General features: G+C 45.0%; 1 protein-coding gene across 4 annotated transcripts in view; it reads right to left on the bottom strand.

The window, feature by feature from the left end:
- mbd2 (methyl-CpG binding domain protein 2) overlaps positions 1-22,068 on the bottom strand; it is a 33,288-nt gene that overhangs the window by 8,438 nt on the left and 2,782 nt on the right. For 2 of the 4 annotated variants that reach the window (XM_034547673.1, XM_034547676.1), the window contains 5 exons: positions 20,005-20,164; positions 16,542-16,682; positions 13,263-13,353; positions 12,994-13,171; positions 9,238-9,365 (listed from right to left, as the gene is read on the bottom strand). In XM_034547673.1, coding sequence (XP_034403564.1) covers positions 9,248-9,365; positions 12,994-13,171; positions 13,263-13,353; positions 16,542-16,682; positions 20,005-20,164 — 688 coding nt within the window. In that variant the 3' untranslated portion in view covers positions 9,238-9,247. The remainder of the gene's footprint in view (positions 1-9,237; positions 9,366-12,993; positions 13,172-13,262; positions 13,354-16,541; positions 16,683-20,004; positions 20,165-22,068) is intronic. The other 2 variants (XM_034547672.1, XM_034547675.1) reach the window with 1 other exon arrangement.

Raw genomic sequence — 22,068 nt, 5'->3', positions numbered from 1 at the left:
GTACACATGACATCTATTGCATCTGTCCATCCAGGAGAGGGATCCTCCTCTGTTGCTCTCCTGAAGGTTTCTTCCCTTTTTTCCCTGTGATTTTTGGGGAGTTTTTCCTGATTCGATGTGAGGTCCTGGGACAGGGATGTCGTATGTGTACAGATTGTAAAGCCCTCTGAGGCAAATTTGTAATTTGTGATATTGGGCTGTACAAAATAAACTGAATTGAATTGAATTGTTAGAAGTTATATAAAAACAGTGTCCCCTTGTTTGTCCCCTAAGAGAACCAACAACTCTAAAATGTCCCACTCCCAGTTCTTACATAACCAAACGTAATGGATCCTTTGTGTTTGTTTATGCTTATTTTTAAGTGTAATTTATATATTTGGTATATTTGCTGATAGTACTTCTGTACATTTAAAGCACAAAGCACTACAGTACTACTACCACTTTAACTGAAAGCATCTGAGAAATGTAAACAACAAAATAAGAGTAAGCAGCTGGTGTGTGCCTCCTGGACCACGCTTCTGAGACCACAGAAGAGGAACCACAGAGTAGGAGCCACAAAAGAGGAGCTACAGAAGAGAAAAGAGGAGCCACAGAAGAGGAGCCACAAAAGAGGATCCACAGAAGACAGAAGATGATCCACAGAAGAGAGAAGAGGAACCACAGAAGAGAGAAGAGGAGCCACAGAAGAGAGAAGAGGAACCACAGAAGAGAGAAGAGGAACCACAGAAGAGAAAAGAGGAACCACAGAAGAGAAAAGAGGAACCACAGAAGAGAGAAGAGGAGCCAAAGAAGAGAGAAGAGGAACCACAGAAGAGAGAAGAGGAGCCACAGAAGAGAGAAGAGGAACCACAGAAGAGAGAAGAGGAGCCACAGAAGAGAGACACACAAACACACAAACACACACAAACACACAAACACACACAGACACACAAACACACTCAAACAAACACAAACACACAAGTACACACAGACACACAAACACACACAGACACACACACAGATAAACACAACACACACAGACAAACAAACACACACACACACACAACACACACACACAAAACACTCAAATACACACAGACATACAAAACACACTCAAACACACACAGACACAAACACACTCAAACACACACAAACACACAGACACACACAGATAAACACAACACACACAGACACACAAACAGACACACACAGATACACACACACAACACACAAAGACAAACAAATGCACACACAACACAGACACACAACACACACACAGACACACACACACAGACACACAACACCGTGGTTGGCCGCTGCCCTCTCTGGTCCAGCTATGAAAACACATTAGTAATCACTCCTCGACTCTCCGCGGCTCTTTCTGCCCAAACGACGTCCATCCAGCCAATCTGCATAAATCTGCATTAATGGACCATTTTCCCTCCGCAGAAAACAAATGTGCTTTAAAGAAAAAAGAATTACGAAAAACACCTCCTTATCTGTCGGCTTTTAGAGGAAACATCAGAGAGCAGGGGCGCAACCACCATCCATCACACACACACACACACACCATTGCAGCTTCTATTAACAACCGATACATCACGACAGACGTACCACTGCAGCAACACTCACAAAGGAAACATAATGTGAGCGTGAACTTGACAAAACAAAATGCTCATTTCACTATTCTTATGCCACGCGGTGAGGTTCCATACAAAGTCAATGCAACGAGACCAACGCACTACGAGACCCAATGTGGTACCAACAATACCACGTAGGCCGGATCTCCGCCTTTTTGACGTTCTTCTGAGTGCTGACGTAGCGGCTACAATGTGAGCGGAGCCTGGCACCGATCAATCACAGCTCCATTCAGAAAACAAGCATTTTAAAAGCTCTTTGTTTGTCGTCTTGCAGGTAGAACGCACAAAGCATCAATTCAGACTTTTTACAAAAAGTAATAATTATGTAATAATTTTTCGCATCCTTGTTATCAGTTTATCGCAATTATTTTTGCTTTGCTTTGCTTTGTCTTGGTGTGACAAGAGCGTTAGAGCCAGTCGTGGAGCTCGAAGTTTAATCCATTACCACGGCCTTCCATCGACACTGCTGATTGGTTAGAGACAGTAACAGACAAACAGCTAAAAGGAACACAATGTCAGACTGACTAATGAACTAAAAAGGAGGCTTATTCACTAATTTATTTTCAGATTCAAGCAACTAGTCAAACTAATAACGCGCTGTCAGTCAAGTACACGTCAGCCACGATGAACACATTAGTCCTCCAGTTGTATTTGAGGAGCCAAGTGAGAATAAAGAGGATTTGTTTAGCGCTAAGAAATAATGTATAATAATTTGTTCAACATTTTAATTTTGAGGCAAGAAAAGATTTGCATTGAAATGTTCCCCAGAGGAGGAACCTCTGTTAAGGCCCCACGGCCTTTACTTTATCTCCACTGCCAGAACGAACTGCACTTAGATGTTAAATCAACCACACAATCTGGATATAATTAATAAGAGCTGGAGACTTCTCTCTTTTCTCTGGGAAAAAAAGTGGAAAGAAATCTCTCCCGATCTCAAACTCTGCTGCAAAACATTTTTACACTGAAAGCAGTTTCTGTCTGCTGTGTGCCCTGTTGCTACGGCGACCCTGACCTGGATAAGCAGCTGGGAAGCGGAGGGATGATGGATGGATGTGTGAACTTCTGAAAGTAAATGTTTTTTAATTTGGTTTTGTTTACAGACTCTGCAGAGTGAAATATAACCAATAACCAAACAAACTGTAATATAACACACACACACACACACACACACACACACACACACACACACACACACACACACACACACATGTAGCACATTAACCATTAACTTACACTCCAACAACAAGCCCACGGCCCATCAATCACACTCACACTCACTTGTGCGCTCACACAAACACACATACACACACAAAGTGGGCTGCATGGCTGAGTTTCAATCAGACGCCAAGAATCCCATCAGCATTCACAACAAGTCTCTCACTTACACAGAGAGAGAGAGAGAGAGGGGGGGGAGTCAGAGAGGAGTCAGAGAGAGAGAGAGAGAGAGAGAGGGAGTCAGAGAGAGGGAGAGGGGGGGAGTCAGAGAGGAGTCAGAGAGAGAGAGAGAGAGAGGGAGTCAGAGAGAGGGAAAGGGGGGGAGTCAGAGAGGAGTCAGAGAGAGAGAGAGAGAGAGAGAGAGAGAGGGAGAGGGAGGGAGAGGGGGGGAGTCAGAGAGGAGTCAGAGAGAGAGAGAGAGAGAGACAGGGAGTCAGAGAGAGGGAGAGGGAGGGAGAGGGGGGGAGTCAGAGAGGAGTCAGAGAGAGAGAGGGAGTCAGAGAGAGGGAGAGGGGGGGAGTCAGAGAGGAGTCAGAGAGAGAGAGAGAGAGAGAGAGAGAGAGAGAGGGAGTCAGAGAGAGGGAGAGGGAGGGAGAGGGGGGAGTCAGAGAGGAGTCAGAGAGAGAGACAGGGAGAGACAGGGAGTCAGAGAGAGGGAGAGGGAGGGAGAGGGGGGAGTCAGAGAGGAGTCAGAGAGAGAGAGAGAGAGGGAGTCAGAGAGAGGGAGAGGGAGGGGAATCAGAGAGGAGTCAGAGAGAGAGAGAGAGAGAGAGAGAGAGAGGGAGAGGGAGGGAGAGGGGGGGGGAGTCAGAGAGGAGTCAGAGAGAGAGAGAGAGAGAGACAGGGAGTCAGAGAGAGGGAGAGGGAGGGAGAGGGGGGGAGTCAGAGAGGAGTCAGAGAGAGAGAGAGAGAGAGAGAGGGAGTCAGAGAGAGGGAGAGGGGGGGGAGTCAGAGAGGAGTCAGAGAGAGAGAGAGAGAGAGAGAGGGAGTCAGAGAGAGGGAGAGGGAGGGAGAGGGGGGAGTCAGAGAGGAGTCAGAGAGAGAGAGAGAGAGGGAGAGGGGGGAGTCAGAGAGGAGTCAGAGAGAGAGAGAGAGAGAGAGAGAGAGAGGGAGTCAGAGAGAGGGAGAGGGGGGGAGAGAGGGGAGTCAGAGAGCGAGAGAGGGAGTCAGAGAGAGAGAGAGGGAGTCAGAGAGCGAGAGAGGGAGTCAGAGAGAGAGAGAGAGAGAGAAGAGAGAGGGAGAGAGAGAAAGAGAGAGAGAGAGAAAGAGAGAGGGAGAGAGAGAGGGAGTCAGAGAGAGGGAGAGGGGGGGAGTCAGAGAGGAGTCAGAGAGAGAGAGAGAGAGAGAGAGAGAGAGAGGGAGAGGGAGGGAGAGGGGGGGAGTCAGAGAGGAGTCAGAGAGAGAGAGAGAGAGAGACAGGGAGTCAGAGAGAGGGAGAGGGAGGGAGAGGGGGGGAGTCAGAGAGGAGTCAGAGAGAGAGAGAGAGAGAGAGAGACAGGGAGTCAGAGAGAGGGAGAGGGAGGGAGAGGGGGGGAGTCAGAGAGGAGTCAGAGAGAGAGAGAGAGAGAGGGAGTCAGAGAGAGGGAGAGGGAGGGAGAGGGGGGAGTCAGAGAGGAGTCAGAGAGAGAGAGAGAGACAGGGAGTCAGAGAGAGGGAGAGGGAGGGAGAGGGGGGAGTCAGAGAGGAGTCAGAGAGAGAGAGAGAGAGAGAGGGAGTCAGAGAGAGGGAGAGGGGGGGGAGTCAGAGAGGAGTCAGAGAGAGAGAGAGAGAGAGAGAGGGAGAGGGAGGGAGAGGGGGGGAGTCAGAGAGGAGTCAGAGAGAGAGAGAGAGAGAGACAGGGAGTCAGAGAGAGGGAGAGGGAGGGAGAGGGGGGGAGTCAGAGAGGAGTCAGAGAGAGAGAGAGAGAGAGAGAGGGAGTCAGAGAGAGGGAGAGGGGGGAGAGAGGGGAGTCAGAGAGCGAGAGAGGGAGTCAGAGAGAGAGAGAGGGAGTCAGAGAGCGAGAGAGGGAGTCAGAGAGAGAGAGAGAGAGAGAAGAGAGAGGGAGAGAGAGAAAGAGAGAGAGAGAGAAAGAGAGAGGGAGAGAGAGAGCGAGGGATAGAGAGAGAAAGAGAGAGAGAGAGAGGGTTTCTGACACAGCAGATTGGTTCTGCTTCTGCATTGTTCAAGACCTTTAAAGCTGCGATCTGGAACATTCCTCTCAAGTTCAAACTGCAGCACAGAGTCATTCATATCTTGTTAGAAGTACTTTACTAGTAATACTTAAGTATTATTCAGTTACTGTATTTTCCGCACTATAAGGCGCACTTAAAAGCCTTTAATTTTCTCAAAAACCGACAGTGCGCCTTATAATCCGGAGCACCTTGTATATGGATTAATTCTGGTTGTGCTTACTGACCTCGAAGCGATTTTGTGTGGTACACGGCGCTCTGTCAAAATGTTTTAGTACGACTTTGGTAAACTACAAAGCCGCACCGCTTGCAGCATTATGGTGCGTTCACACCAAACAGCTTTATAACTCGCGTCAGTTTTTTCTCCAGTCAAGTTGTGTTCATTTGTGTCTTTCACAACCAGTTGCGAAAAGGGGGCGTGGCTTATCTCCGTGGCTTGTCTCGGTAAAAAGAGTTATAATTTCCTCCATCCACCACGGTCGAAATAACCACTAGTTCTGCTTTATACTTGTTGTGGACATCCCATAAACATCGGAACATCTAACGCCCTGGTGTCTGGGTTCATAACATCACCCGTAGGCTCACACAGCTCGGGGAGTTTCACCGACTCCGTCTCGATAGCTTCCACTTCCAGCGCTACCAGAGCAGCAGCAGCCCAACGGGCGGAGCATCTCAACGCTTTTTGGCTAGCGTTGGAAGTTGAAATATTTCAACTCTGGCTAAATTTTGCAACGCGCGAAACGTCCGTCGAATTTGAACCAAACGCATCTGCGCGTTGACTTTACATGGGATCCAGACGCGTTTGGTGTGAACGCCCCTTTACGGCTACCGTAGTCAGGAGCGTCGTGGAGTAATACATACTGTGCTTCGCCATAATATTACAGTGTGTGTGTATAAGGTCCCCACAATGGCACCTGTCAAGAGACACGCTTACGACGCGGACTTCAAACTCAAGGCTGTCAGTCACGCAGTGGAACATGGGAATAGAGCCGCTGAGAGAGAATTCAACATTAATGAATCAATGGTACGGAAGTGGAGGAAGCAAGAAGATGACCTGCGCCAAGTAAAGAAGACCACACAGAGTTACGCTAACGTTTGATTTAGCGGTATCAGACTGTTTTTTTTACGTGTTACAACTGAACAAGGTTGGGAGTTATTGTGAACACGTTTAATAAAGTTTGACTGACTGACTGTTTAGTTTCGCCTTATAATGCACCTTATAGTCGGGTGCGCTTTATATATGAAAAAAAATCGAAAATAGACCATTCATTGACAGTGCGCCTTATAATTCAGTGCGCCCAATAGTGCGGAAAATACGGTACTCATGTTGTATTTCTGTAGTTAAGTAGTTCAGTTAGTTACTTGAGCAGTTTCTTTGGTAGTTGTTTTGTGAATCACATTTAGTTGTCGGGGTAGTTGACAATAGTTTAGGTGTGAGGAAGATTGTTAGTTCAGTATTTAAGTACTGTGGTGGATTAGTTGTTTAGTAGTTCAGTAATTAAACAAATTAGTTGTGAAGTAGTTCATTATTTTCATCAGAAACTGAAGTAGTTACTAGTTGAAGTACTTCAGGAGTTTAGTTGTTTAGTGACTCTGTAGTTTAGTAGTTGTAACTTCTCTCTTAAGTTAGTCTGCAAAGTTCACACGAGACAACACATTGAAAGAGTAGGTTTGAGGCTACAGCTGCGTCGATGTTTGTTTGCACCGCAAAATCTAAAGTCCACGCAAACCATAACAATATATGTAGATTCTTTTTCTGTGACTAATCCGTGAAAAACACTATTTTATGAGAAAATTTGAAATCACCAAATAACAAAAACAAGGTGCATAGGTTTTGACAAACATTCTGATTATGATTACTAATTATTCAACCTTGATATACAGCTAGTGTAAAATAGCAAAAGTATATAACATTACCCTCTTATTGGGCAGTGCAAATTGTAACGGAATAACAAAAATCACGATAGCTCATCGTGGCAAACGTTTAAAATTAGGAGTTGTTAATAAGAACATTATTGCACCCCTTATATTTGCTTGTCAATGTGACACAAAGAATATATATAGAATTGTCTATTTACATCCATGTTATTGTATATTGTGCACTTTAGTATTTTGAATTGAAATGATTCTGTAGGAAACTAATAGACTGAGGGACCTGTTTCTGTTGCAGGTTTGCTGTCAGCGGGCTGGATGTCCTCTGTATCCACTTGTGTTAGGGTTTAGTAGTTAAGTTGTTTAGCAGCTCTATAGTTTAGTAGTTAAGTTGTTTAGTAGTTCTGTAGTTTAGTAGTTTAGTAGTTTTGTAGTTAAGTTGTTTAGCAGCTCTATAGTTTAGCAGTTAAGTTGTTTAGTAGTTCTGTAGTTTAGTAGTTAAGTTGTTTAGTAGTTCTGTAGTTTAGTAGTTTAGTAGTTAAGTTGTTTAGTAGTTAAGTTGTTTAGTAGTTCTGTAGTTTAGTAGTTTTGTAGTTTAGTAGTTTTGTAGTTTAGTAGTTCTGTAGTTTAGTAGTTAAGTTGTTTAGCAGTTCAATTGTTTAGTAGTTAAATAGTGTAGTTGTTAAATTGTTGAGTTGTTTAGTAGTTCTGTAGTTTAGTATTTAAGTTGTTTAGTAGTTCAATTGTTTAGTAGTTCTGCTATTTAGTAGTTCAATAGTTTAGTAGTTAAGTTACTTAGTAGATCAATAGTTTAGTATTTAAGTTGTTTAGTAGTTCAATAGTTTAGTAGTTCTGCTATTTAGTAGTTCAATAGTTTAGTTGTTAAGTTATTTAGTAGATCAATAGTTTAGTAGTTCTACTATTTAGTAGTTCAATAGTTTAGTTCTTAAGTTCTTTAGTAGATCAATAGTTTAGTAGTTCTGCTATTTAGTAGTTCAATAGTTTAGTTCTTAAGTTATTTAGTAGATCAATAGTTTAGTAGTTCTACTATTTAGTAGTTCAATAGTTTAGTAGTTAAGTTATTTAGTAGTTCAATAGTGTAGTTGTTAAATGGTTAAGTTGCTTAGTAGTTCTGTAGTTTAGTATTTAAGTTGTTTAGTAGTTCAATAGTTTAGTAGTTCTGCTATTTAGTAGTTTAATAGTTTAGTTAAGTTATTTAGTAGATCAATAGTTTAGTAGTTAAGTTATTTAGTAGTTCAATAATGTAGTTGTTAAATGGTTAAGTTGTTTAGTAGTTCTGTAGTTTAGTATTTAAGTTGTTTAGTAGTTCGATAGTTTAGTAGTTAAGTTGTTTAGTAGTTCAATAGTTTAGTAGTTAAGTTAAGTTGTTTAGTAGTTCAATAGTTTAGTAGTTCAATAGTGTAGTTGTTAAATGGTTACGTTGTTTAGTAGTTCTGTAGTTTAGTATTTAAGTTGTTTAGTAGTTCAATAGTTTAGTAGTTAAGTTGTTAAGTTGTTTAGTAGTTCTGTAGTTTAGTATTTAAGTTATTTAGTAGTTCAATAGTTTTGTTGTTCTGTAGTTTAGTAGGGTAATGGTTCTGTAGTTTATGGTTCTGTAGTTTAGTAGGGTAATGGTTCTGTAGTTTAGTAAGGTAATGGTTCTACAGGGTTTCGTCTTGTTGTGGTTGGTCAACAGTGAAAATGCCACTGGACAGCAGCTAACATGAAAGTGGACCATGTTCAGGGACTCAATCGGTCTGAACAAGAAGCTGCTTTGTGAGGAGGTTGAGGAGATGACTGTAATAATGTTGTACAAAAATACATATATAGTGTAATATAAAGAAAAAAAAACATATGTATAATTATGTTTGTTACATTTTTTCATTATCTGATGATGTTCGCAGACTTTAAAACATCTCTCTACCCTGACAGATATTTCATCTTTTTCCCATATTTTGTTTCTGACTGATGTGCACATCATCTCGCCTGCCTAAAAGCAGATGGTGTTACTATGACAACTGGCTAATGTTAGCGATATTCGTGCCAATCCTATTCGCAGCTCATCAACACATTTGAGACAGGGTCTTCAACACTTTTAAAACTAATATATTCAACCTAGACATGCTGGGCACTGTATTACACTTTTTCTTTTTTTATGTTTTAAAATCTCAATAAACTTGCTCAACAAGAAAATATATCTGGCACAGGGCCAGTTTAAGAAGAATAAGTAGAACCCCAAAAAACATAAAATAACGGCTTGATTCTGTTTGAACTATGAAACTAAAGACACGATGAGACCACTGATATTAGTTCTGCTGCTTATTAGAGACACGATTATTAATAACACGGTACAGGGGCCTCACCTGTCCGTCTTCAGGCCGTCTCACCCTCCAGCTGCTCTCTGGTGTTTTCAGCGGCCCGCGCCAAACCGTCAGCCATCAGTGCATCCTCCAGACTCCTCCTGGCCTGGTGAACTTTCAACTCCTGCTCCCTGCACACACACACACACACACACACACACACACACACAAACACACAGACACACACACGGGAGAGGATGTCTTATTATGGCTCCTATTCATGCACCTCAAGGATCAAATCAACGTAATTGAACATCAAAAATGTATTAAAATATTTATTTATATATTTATTTATATATATATATATACATACATATATATTTATATGTATATATACATATATATTTATATATATACATATATATACATATATATATATATATGTATATATACACATAAATATATATATATATAAATAAATATATACATACATACATACATATATGTAATCTGCTAACACTAGCTAACGTTAGCCACCATGAGCTAAACCCTGCCTAGCCGCACTGACAGCTCCGCCTCTACTGGACCAAACATAAAAATGGAATAAGGAAGTGAGTTGACCTCCGTGAATAAAAGCGTGTGGTGCTGGTCAGAAGGTCGGCAGGTCGCGGTGAACTCTTTACAGTTATGTGACTTTGTTTCTCTTCGTTATCACAGAAAATGAAACCAACAAAAGACATAAAGAAAGAGTCAGACTGGATGAATAAACAGCCAGAGGAACAAGACACGGCCATGCAATACAACGTCTTTCAAAGAAGGGGCGCTTTTAAGACAAATTGGGAAACAAAATTATGCAGTTCAATATTTAAAGATTGAAAGAATGCTAAGAGATTATAAAAAAGAATAATAAAAAAATAGATGAGAAATAGAGATTGATGTAGCAAAGGAGATAGAGGAAATAAGAGTAAGAGAGGGAGGAGGGAGAGGAGAGGAATGAGAGCGATTTAGGATGACAAGCACATTCAACTGAGGATAGAGAGGAGGGAAGAGGGAGAGAATTGGAAATTAATGGGGGGGAGAGATAAGAAAAGAAGGAGGAGGAGAAGAGGGAGTGGGCTGGAGGGAGGGCGGGAGGGAGGGAGGGGAAATAAGAGGAGAGGAGCGACAGGGAGGAAGAGGAGGAGGGAGTGAAATGGAAAGGGAGGAGAAAGAGAAGAATGTATTGTTTGAGGGAAGAGGATGATGAGGATGGAGGGAAGACAGAGGGAAATATTAAAGAAAGGAACGGAGAAATGAGATTAATGAATGAAAGAAAGAAAAACATGAGGAAAGGTGACAAGAAATGACTAAAGAGAGGATGGACGTCATACAGAGGAAGAGGAGACGATATTAAAAGTATGGAAGAAAGGAAATGACTGCGTGATAAAGGAATAACATGAGGAAGGAGGGAAGGAAGGAAGGACATAATGGGAGAGAAGGAAAAAGGAAGGGCAGAATAAGAATAAGAAAATCTAAAAGGGTGCTGAGAAGGATGGAGGGAAGCAGTGAAATAGGAAAAAAAGTGAGGAATGAGAGGAGAAAGGGGAAGGGGGGAAGGAGGGAAAGAGAGAGCCAGAGTAAAGAAGGAGATATGGAAATATAAGGAGGGACCAGAGAGGACAGGGAGTATGGAGTGATGTATTCCAGTGATTCTGCTGTAATGGCTTCGGCCAGCTGTTCTCTGGGTGGTTTTCAACTGGACACACACACACACACACACACCACACACACACACATACACACACACGCACACACAGTCGGCCCGTGTGTGTCTCCACAGTGCCCCCTCCTGTCAGCTTGCAGTAACTGTCTATGTGCTTTACAGGGACTCTGATCTGGGGATTGATCTTCTTATTCTCATCCCTTTTCTCTTTTAAATGTATTCAAGCATTTATTTATTATGTTGGAATATAAAATTGTCACAACAGGGTGATGAAATATCGTTGCGTATTTGTCCCACGGCTGCCAATAAAAATGAAATTGAATAAAGGAAGAATGAAACGTGACAGTCCGATTCCTCCCAGCTGTACAAATGAAAGAAAAACTCATCTTTCTGCCATCAATAATTCATCCATTTTTAGATTGACTTCCTCCCTTCATGCACCCATCGGTTTCAGTTCAATTCTATGAAAAGTCAAACTTGCAGAACAGCGAGTTACAGACTCAGTCGATCTTAAACCTTGTATGTTGAAGTGTCTTTGAATGCAAACACGACGAAAAGAAATCGCTCAGCGTCACCAAACAGCAACACTGACATCTTGAAATCAGAAGACAACACTGACATATCGTCACCTTTTGAGTTGATATAGTGAACTTGTTCTCAAACAGTTGCTTATTTCCACACCCAGCAGTCTTCCAGCTCTGTGTTTGGTCTCCACCAGCTCCTGAGTCTCTTTAGCTGCTCCGCTGGCCTACAGTCACTTCGTTAGAGTCCCTGAGCGCTTCTGAAACCCCAGCTTCTTCCTCCTCCTCCTCATCCATGCTTCAATACTCCTTATCTCTCATTGCCCTTCCGCTCTCTCGTCACCGACCCGTCCTCCTCTCACACTCTACAACTTATTACTCCCACTACCCAGCATGCATCAGTAATCTGCACCCATCGAATCGGTCTGCGGCCGGTTGAGGGAGACGCTGGCTTCACCCTTCAGGGTTCTGTCACATGGTTGAACAAATAAGAAATGGTGTTTTCACACAGCTGACGCGTGTCTGTGATACTAAAACTGTTTGTTTTTACACACAACAGTGCTCCGCTCACACATCTCACCACCAGAACACTTCCAAATGTAACATTGATAGCTCTTAAACCGAAACAGCACTCAGTAATGGTGTTCGGGGGCATCAGAGCCGTTAATGTCCCAGATATTTCAGGAAAAAACTATGACAAAAATGCATAAACTGCTCACAAATACTGCCTAACCATCCATGATCCTGTGTGTAAAAGAATGCGATAGCGGCCTCACCGTCAGCCGCTCAACTTCAATGTCATCTCTGTGAAGGAGTCAGCGTTGAGTCGTTGCTGGTATTGGAGGCATTGCCACAGATAGCTCCCTGAACAAAACGTACGAGGGGAAAACAACCACCCAATAAAACAGGGAAGAGCAAAGGAAACAACAACGGTCTTCTGGATGTCCCTCCAGGTTAACACTCTGTGGGGCTCAAACCCTGAGAGATGTGTTCACCGGACTGTACGGCCGTCCAGCTGCTACCCGCCCTTCAAAAGGGTCGGGCTTCCTGTTCGGTTCCGTATGGACTCCGGATACCAAGATAGGACACTGCTGTTGCTGCCACATTGGGGATCTTAATATTGCGTCAGGGCTGTGCCATGACTTAACCACGCAGATTCTGCATTCATATGTAGAACCTGAGCACAACGGGACAAGCTCTTGGTAGCGGAGGTGCTCTGGTTTCCGTCCGTAGTCCGAGTCGTGTCGACCAATCTCATTCAAGCAGGCTGTGACTGAATGCAGGCAAAAGAGGCAGTGATTTTGCACTTGTTGCTAAGGGAGCAAGTGAACAGGAAGTAAGAAAAGGAGGTCTCGGTCTGGATATCTGGCATGAGCGCACGTCCCTAAATCTCCCCTGAAAGTGTGAGTCAGACTGATTCTACATATATGTACATCATGTGCTCAGGTTGGAGCGACTCCAAGAAGAACCCGTTGGTTCTAAAGCGGCTCTGCATGTCGCTCGATTTGTGGGGAGGAGCTAACTAACACATTCTGTGTGTGCACAACAGAGGAAATGAGAACTAGCCCGGGACAGGATGAAGGCGGCGCCCCTCACCGGATCTGTTCGTCGGTGACGGTGAAGGCCCTGCAGAGCGGCTGGGACGTGTTGAGCCAGATGGCCGGGTTCTTCTCGGCCGCCGCCGCCGTCTGTCCCGTTATGGGAGTGGAGCTCATGTGCAGGGCGCTGGCAATGGCCGACAGCAGGGTGTCGCCGCTGGAGTCCGGACCGACGCCTGCAGAGTGAGAGAGAGAGAGAGAGAACTCAGAGGTCAGAAGTCGGGACGGGAGCACAGGGTCAAGTTCAGGCCCATGATGGAGACTTACCCTGCAGGCCTATGGGCAGGTCCATGGTCCGCAGGACTTCCTCCGTGACATCTGACGACTGCAGGCCTTTCAACCTCCTCTCCCAGAACAGCTGCAGGCAGACAGACAGCAGACAGAATTGAGAATCTGCCACGGGGATCTCTTCCCTGTGTTCTGATTGGCTCCGTGCCGCGAGTCTGCTGCCGCATTCAGACTCTGTTAACGCCAACCAAACACTTCCTCCCGCTGCTCCACATTAAAAAACGTGTTTTCTCCCCAAATGGGAACCGCTTGAAGGCTTTTACTGTGAAGCAGCTATAGAAAGTTTTTTCAGTGGATCAGTTTTAAGGGAAGGATGCAAGGATGAATCAAATACAACCACAACACCCTTACTGACCCCCCAGAGTCAACACAACCATACGCAATTATTCCAGGAAATGACCACAACTCAGATGTTACTCGACAGTGGAGCTGACATACAACAGTAATGGAGACGTGGGATAAGCAAGCCCTGTGATTGGTCAGCTGGGGTCTGCATGTGTGGCCTTACTATGACGCTTTAGGTTCCCCTCTACCTTTAGTATGAGACGTGTCAGGGGCTCAATGCATACATCGTGTTTTTATATGATAATTGGCTTACTTAGTTTTAGGTGAACAAAACTGCTTGGTTAGGTTTAGGAAAAGATCATATTTTGGGTTCAAATAAATGTCACATAAAATAAGTTTTGTTAACAGGCTTGATGAAGTACACAACTTACGTAACAAACAAAGATAAAATAAGTCAACGTTAACTTGGTTTCAGTCCGGACATGAACAGCGGCCTCCTGTGTCAAAGTCCCGAGTTGGTTTAACCCATACAGCCTCCGTATCCCTCCTATAGTTGATGTGACCCGTACAGCCTCCGTATCCCTCCTCATAGTTGGTTTGACCCGTACAGCCTCTTTATTCCTCCTCATGGTTGATGTGACCCGTACAGCCTCCGTATCCCTCCTCATGGTTGATGTGACCCGTACAGCCTCCGTATCCCTCCTCATAGTTGATGTGACCCGTACAGCCTCTTTATTCCTCCTCATGGTTGATGTGACCCGTACAGCCTCCGTATCCCTCCTCATGGTTGATGTGACCCGTACAGCCTCCGTATCCCTCCTCATAGTTGATGTGACCCGTACAGCCTCTTTATCCCTCCTCATGGTTGATGTGACCCGTACAGCCTCTGTATCCCTCCTCATACAGCCTCCGTATCCCTCCTCATAGTTGATGTGACCCGTACAGCCTCCGTATCCCTCCTCATGGTTGATGTGACCCGTACAGCCTCCGTATCCCTCCTCATGGTTGATGTGACCCGTACAGCCTCCGTATCCCTCCTCATGGTTGGTTTGACCCGTACAGCCTCTGTATCCCTCCTCATAGTTGATGTGACCCGTACAGCCTCTTTATCCCTCCTCATAGTTGATGTGACCCGTACAGCCTCTTTATCCCTCCTCATAGTTGATGTGACCCGTACAGCCTCCGTATCCCTCCTCATGGTTGATGTGACCCGTACAGCCTCCGTATCCCTCCTCATGGTTGATGTGACCCGTACAGCCTCCGTATCCCTCCTCATAGTTGATGTGACCCGTACAGCCTCTTTAGTCCTCCTCATGGTTGATGTGACCCGTACAGCCTCCGTATCCCTCCTCATAGTTGATGTGACCCGTACAGCCTCTTTAGTCCTCCTCATGGTTGATGTGACCCGTACAGCCTCCGTATCCCTCCTCATGGTTGATGTGACCCGTACAGCCTCCGTATCCCTCCTCATAGTTGATGTGACCCGTACAGCCTCTTTAGTCCTCCTCATGGTTGATGTGACCCGTACAGCCTCCGTATCCCTCCTCATAGTTGATGTGACCCGTACAGCCTCTTTAGTCCTCCTCATGGTTGATGTGACCCGTACAGCCTCCATATCCCTCCTCATGGTTGATGTGACCCGTTCAGCCTCCATATCCCTCCTCATGGTTGGTTTGACCCGTACAGCCTCTTTATCCCTCCTCATGGTTGATGTGACCCGTACAGCCTCTTTATCCCTCCTCATGGTTGATGTGACCCGTACAGCCTCTTTATCCCTCCTCATGGTTGATGTGACCCGTACAGCCTCTTTATTCCTCCTCATAGTTGATGTGACCCGTACAGCCTCCGTATCCCTCATCATAGTTGATGTGACCCGTACAGCCTCCGTATCCCTCCTCATGGTTGATGTGACCCGTACAGCCTCTTTAGTCCTCCTCATGGTTGATGTGACCCGTACAGCCTCCATATCCCTCCTCATGGTTGGTTTGACCCGTACAGCCTCTTTATCCCTCCTCATGGTTGATGTGACCCGTACAGCCTCTTTATTCCTCCTCATAGTTGATGTGACCCGTACAGCCTCCGTATCCCTCCTCATGGTTGATGTGACCCGTACAGCCTCTTTAGTCCTCCTCATGGTTGATGTGACCCGTACAGCCTCCATATCCCTCCTCATGGTTGGTTTGACCCGTACAGCCTCTTTATCCCTCCTCATGGTTGATGTGACCCGTACAGCCTCTTTATTCCTCCTCATAGTTGATGTGACCCGTACAGCCTCCGTATCCCTCATCATAGTTGATGTGACCCGTACAGCCTCCGTAACCCTCATAATGGTTGGTTTGACCCGTACAGCCTCCGTATCCCTCATCATAGTTGATGTGACCCGTACAGCCTCCGTATCCCTCCTCATGGTACGTTGGCTCTAAGCGTCTCATAAGATGGTTTAATCGGAGCTAGCGGCGGTGTTAGAGCCATATATTTTGTTTTGATTACAAATCAAATCTAAAGAACTATATGAATGGGGCTCCATTGATCTGCCGGTGCAGTTGGAGTTGGAAGGATTTCCACCAGATACTTTCAAAAGTAACAGCTTTACTACATATTAACTGTACTGTTAAAAAAACTACGATACAACACGATATAGTGTACTTGAATAATTAAAAAAATACATCAAAGAATAACTGATCAGATGAGATCTCTCTCCCTTTTCACGTGTTCCTCCTCCTCCTTCCATTTTCTCTCTCTCCTATTGTACACTCTCATCCCACCATCTTTCATTCCCTCTGCCGAACACACTGTCTGAGGGCCATGCTGCTTTTCCCATGACACCTCAGCGCCCTCTAGTGGCCCCAGTCACCATGACAACCTGCTTCACCCCCAGCTTCTCTTGTGTAACAGCCCTCAGGCATTACCACGGCGACACCAGAGTGTTTGTGTGTGTGTGTGTGTGTGTGTGTGTGTGTGTCGGCCTCTCACCTGTCTGGGCTGCTCGCTAGCTCTCTGCAGGTCTGCCTTCACTTTGTTGCCGGGGTGACTCGTAACCTTGGTAACGGGCTGTTTAAAGATGGATGCCGTCTGTCTGATTGGTAGGGCTGTGTTCAGGTCCGGTTTCCCTCCCTGGATGAGACGGGGACAGAGTCTGTGTGTTGGTGACATGTTTCCTTTCCCCTCTTTCCTTACCCTCCCTCATTCCCCCCCCTTCTCTCCTTTCTACCTTATTACCTTCCTTTCCTCGCTCTTTGCTCCCTTCCTTTCAACTTTCTTTCCCTTCTTTGTCCCCTCCTTCCTTACTTACTTCCTCTGTTTTTACCTTTCAAATTAAAAGTACTGTGAGTGATAATGAACTTGTAATATATGTGTTTGTGCTTGTGCTTGTTTACGTGTGTGTGTTAAAGCGTAAACTCCAAGTTGAGGTTTCACAGACAACAACAGGAAATGTGTGTGTGTGTGCGTGTGCGTGTGTGTGTGTACTCCCAAGTAATGAGTGTGACGAGCAGCAGCAGAAAGTTACAAACCGTGTCAATCCAGCTCACACACACACACACACACACACACTGACATTAGTTCTGCCCTGTTGAAGGATGTTAATGTTGGTCGCTTGTATTTACAACAACATACTCACAAAGGTCAGTTAGGTTTTAGAATAAAAAGGACTGTAGCAGTAACGCACAGACATGAGGCGGGCCCTTCTCATGGATACACGTGACAGTAGGGTGTAAATAATCAAATGCTTTTGAGGCTGTTAAATGTCTGCTGGTATCCGTCTTCTCCCTCGCTCTAGGAAAGAAACTCATCTCCCAAACCGCCCCGATCCACACAGAACTGTGCATGAAGCCTTCGACATTCAGCTGCACTGTAGCACTAATGATGACGCTTTGAAAAAATAGCACCACCTTTTCACTTTGCATCGTTGGGAAAAGTATTAAATGCGCCGTGTACGTCTCTGAACTCTCAGACACTCGAATAAGCACTACGTAGTGAATAGCGCGTATCTTTGGATCCCCTCTCACTTTCAAAGGTTCTCTTCAGCCAGTTGCTCTAAAATCATCAGCTTGATTTAAGTGGAACGTGACAACGAGCAGGCAAAGAGCAGACGGACATTGAATCATCACGTCAGTGAACGACATCTGAGCCCAGGAGTTCACGTCGACCGCGGGCCTCAAGCCAATGTGCAGCAACAGCACAGGTGAATTCAGCACAGGTGAATTCAGCACAGGTGAATTCAGCACAGGTGCATTCCGCTGCTTTGGGAATTCCTCTTCAAAAAAGAAACAAGTGAGCTGATTGGGAATCTGAAAATGAAACCAAACCTGAAGAAGAAGAATCCAGCGTTTGCAAAGCGAACAAATGAGCCTGTCAATAATCTTTCAGAAGGCTCTTTTTCATTTGCGCTCCCCAAACGTATCTCCTCTGACAGAAGTTCTTTGTCTGACCGTCTCCGGCAGCTCCGAGCAGGTTGGGATTGTTTCATAGCTTACCAAAGTTTATCAAATGTGATTACTCCTAAAAAGCATTGCTCTGAAACTTGTTGGACCGCGAGAACCGTTTTCCCACTTTGAAACAATCGGTTCAAATAAAAGCTCTCTTCCTGCTCCCCAGAGGATGAACACATTTTTTACACTACTATGGGTAGCATCAGTTAGTATTGGAGGACTTAATACTTTCCGATTGTGGTTGTAATGAACACTGCAGCCTCAGTATACTACAATGGGACACCAGCAGGACTTTCCACTGGTTGTGAAAGGTTACTATTGGTCATGATGGTCACATGATGACCATAAACAGGAAATCTGTGCCTGATCTGTGTTCAAACCCTCTTTCTTCCTACTTTCTTTCCTTCACTCCGTGATGTCCCTACTTACTTCCTTTGTTATTATTCCAGCCAGGAAATAATGAGATTGTCCGTGTGTGTGAGTGAGTGTGCATCTGTACATCTGTCCACCACTAATCTTGCATCCTGCTGCACTTTATTGCATTTTATACAAATATATAAAAAGATATATGTATATAAATATATATATATATATATGTGTGTGTATAACTAAATCAATGTACCGCCACTGCTGAGCAGACACACCTGGAGGAGATATGCACCAGTTGTTCCTGATGTTTGTCACTGTGTGTGTGTGTGTGTGTGTGTGTGTGTGTGTGTGTTCATTGAGATCTTTGAAGTTAAAACACCGACGAGACCGAGACAGGTCAGAGTCAAAACACCCACAAGACCGAGACAAGTTAGAGTCAAAACACCCACGAGACCGAGACAAGTCAGAGTCAAAACACCGACGAGACCGAGGCGAGTCAGAGTCAAAACACCCACGAGACCGAGGCGAGTCAGAGTCAAAACACCCACGAGACCGAGGCGAGTCAGAGTCAGCACGAGAACGAGGCAAGTCAGAGTCAAAACACCTACAAGACAGATCAGAGTCAAAACACCCACAAGATCGAGACAGGTCAAAGTGGAAACACCTACGAGACAGGTCAGAGTCAAAACACCCACGAGAACGAGGCGAGTCAGAGTCAAAACACCCACGAGACCGAGGCGAGTCAGAGTCAGCACGAGAACGAGGCAAGTCAGAGTCAAAACACCTACAAGACAGATCAGAGTCAAAACACCCACAAGATCGAGACAGGTCAAAGTGGAAACACCTAAGAGACAGGTCAGAGTCAAAACACCCACGAGAACGAGGCGAGTCAGAGTCAAAACACCCACGAGACCGAGACAAGTTAGAGTCAAAACACCCACGAGACCGAGACAAGTTAGAGTCAAAACACCCACGAGACCGAGACAAGTTAGAGTCAAAACACCCACGAGACCGAGACAAGTTAGAGTCAAAACACCCACGAGACAGGTCAGAGTCAAAACACCCACAAGATCGAGGCGAGTCAGAGTCAGCACGAGAACGAGACAAGTTAGAGTCAAAACACCCACGAGACCGAGACAAGTTAGAGTCAAAACACCCACGAGACCGAGACAAGTTAGAGTCAAAACACCCACGAGACCGAGACAAGTTAGAGTCAAAACACCCACAAGATCGAGGCGAGTCAGAGTCAGCACGAGAACGAGACAAGTTAGAGTCAAAACACCCACGAGATCGAGACAAGTTAGAGTCAAAACACCCACAAGATCGAGACAGGTCAAAGTGGAAACACCTACGAGGCAAGTCAGAGTCAAAACACCCACAAGACCGAGACCAGTCAGAGATCCTAGACTGGATTTGAGAGTACAGCCCTGGTACTGTGGCATGAACAATGACAGATTGGACAGACAGAAAGTTCAGCTGTTGGGCGTAAGGACTTCCCCTGCACCTCCCACGCTGTGGTGCTTGTCAACTGACTTGATGAACTGTCAACCTGTTGCAGGACTAGCGCTGTTAATCTGCTAATCTGGCAACATAACCACAGCACAGCCACCTCCCCCACAGGGACTCATCAGGGTTACCTTGGCCAGGCTGAGCGGGTCGTGTCGGAGTCTCTGTTTGCTCTTCTGCAGTTTTCCGGGCATCATCTTCCCCGTCCGGAAGTCGAAACATCCCAGATCCACTTTGTTTCCAAGGTAACGAGACAACTGAGGCTTACTCCGGAACTTCTTTCCTGAAGGACTGAAGGAGGGAAATAAGGAAGGAAGGAAGAAAGAAATGAGGGAAGAAGGAGAGAGTCAGACCAATAAAGATATCATCATCTTAATGTTTGATATCCAAAAGGGATCATTTGCAGACGTGTAATTGTCAGGAATTAAAGTTATCTTAACTCACATTGTGACTAGTCAGAACAAAAGTGGAGATAGCTTGAATTTGAGGATTTCTTTGTAGTATTATCAGTGGAGATATCTGGAATTCATGTTTCACACAGACTGAACTGTCGAAATCTGTAGAACTCCTGAAACACTTGAAGGGCCGAAAGAAACTTCAATCACAGTCAGAAGGTAATTAGAGATTAAACTATGTTCATACACATTTTCCGGTGCCATGTATTAGTGCTGTAACTGGTCATAAATACGCTAAACCAGCCGAGCCACACCGCAGACAACAAACATGGCTGCCTCAAATCTGTCCATCATTTAAAACACATGAACTAAAGTCTCATTTTATTATCAAATCATCAGTGTCACTCTTCATCCAGCAAGCAATTGACGCTTCTCCTTATGAATGATGACAGCTGCCATCTTCACTCGTCTGGTGTTGCCTCCATGGAAACGCGTCCCACCCACAGAACCTTTTTCAATCGGCGTTATCAACCCTTGTGTCACATTTATTACTATCCAATCACCCTGCTAGCCCGGGTCTGCTTGACTATAACGTTTGTTTACCAGCACCTCTAAATACATATATACATACGTATGTATATATACTGTATATACACATGGATATATACACACGTACATATTTATACATATACACAGTGTCTTTTTTTTACATAATTTTTATTTCACTGTGACCTATTTTATACACCTGCAGGAACTGACCAACACTATCCTCATTCCCTGCCACATGTTTGTAACCCTAACCCCTGAACCCTAAGACTAAGCCTTAAAGGCCTTCACACACCAGGGTGTGACAAATAACCAACACAAAAAATGCTTTGTCATCTTGGTTCGGGCTTCTGGAGCTTCGTTTTTGTTTCATAAATATCGGCGCAACTCAACTCCACACAACTCGATTGGTCGATGCCTTTATTCCTAATGTGAAAGCTCAGAGAACTGTCCATGTTCACAAAGATGAAAACATAACTTTTTCTTTGTACCGTTCACATTGTGTGTGAAAGTAATCGTGACGACAACATCAGTTTGAATAAATCTATTGAAGTGCGAATTAAAGGCCTTTAGGTTCAAACAGTCCCTGAAGGAAGTGAGGAGCAGACCAAGTGTCCTCCCTCTCTTCAAACATGTCCTCACTTTCACAAAACGTCCCAAACGGTCCTAAAGGGTAATTGGTCCTCACAGAGATTGAAGAACGAGAGCAGACACACAGTCGCTCAGCTGCGTCTGACATGTAGGTCAGCAGCAACAAAGCAGAGATCAGAGGCCGTGTGTGTGTGTGTGTGTGTGTGTGTGTGTGTGTGTGTGTGTGTGTGTGTGTGTGTGTGTGTGTGTGTGTGTGTGTGTGTGTGTGTGTGTGTGTGTGTGTGTGTGTGTGTGTCTAACTATCATAGATATTGTGTTTCATCTTGCTCTAGCTCTTTACTGAAGCTCTACGCTGCTATAGCGGAGGGAAGTACCCTAACCACACGGAGTATTCTCGTGTGGACAGAACAGAAAATAAAATGTGGGTTTGACATAATGTCCTGCTGAGCAGCCTGGGTTTGTAAAGATGGAGCCACCAGAGGCCCTAGCAGGCTGTTTTCGCTCTTCCAGTAAGACGACCTGCTGACTGGTTTCCTGACTGGAACCGATGAGTCACGTCACACAGCAAACTGAAAGCAGAGGCGAGCCTCGGCTCTGGCGGGCCAGCCGCCTCCTCCTCCGCGTCAAAGGGTTCAGGGTGTGACGGAACCCTCCGGTAAACAG

The sequence above is a fragment of the Cyclopterus lumpus genome, chromosome 12 (assembly GCF_009769545.1).
Source record: "Cyclopterus lumpus isolate fCycLum1 chromosome 12, fCycLum1.pri, whole genome shotgun sequence".
Taxonomy (NCBI): Eukaryota; Metazoa; Chordata; class Actinopteri; order Perciformes; family Cyclopteridae; genus Cyclopterus; species Cyclopterus lumpus.
The sequence above is the reverse complement of the archived record's forward strand: the minus strand, read 5'-3'. Positions and strand labels throughout refer to the sequence as shown.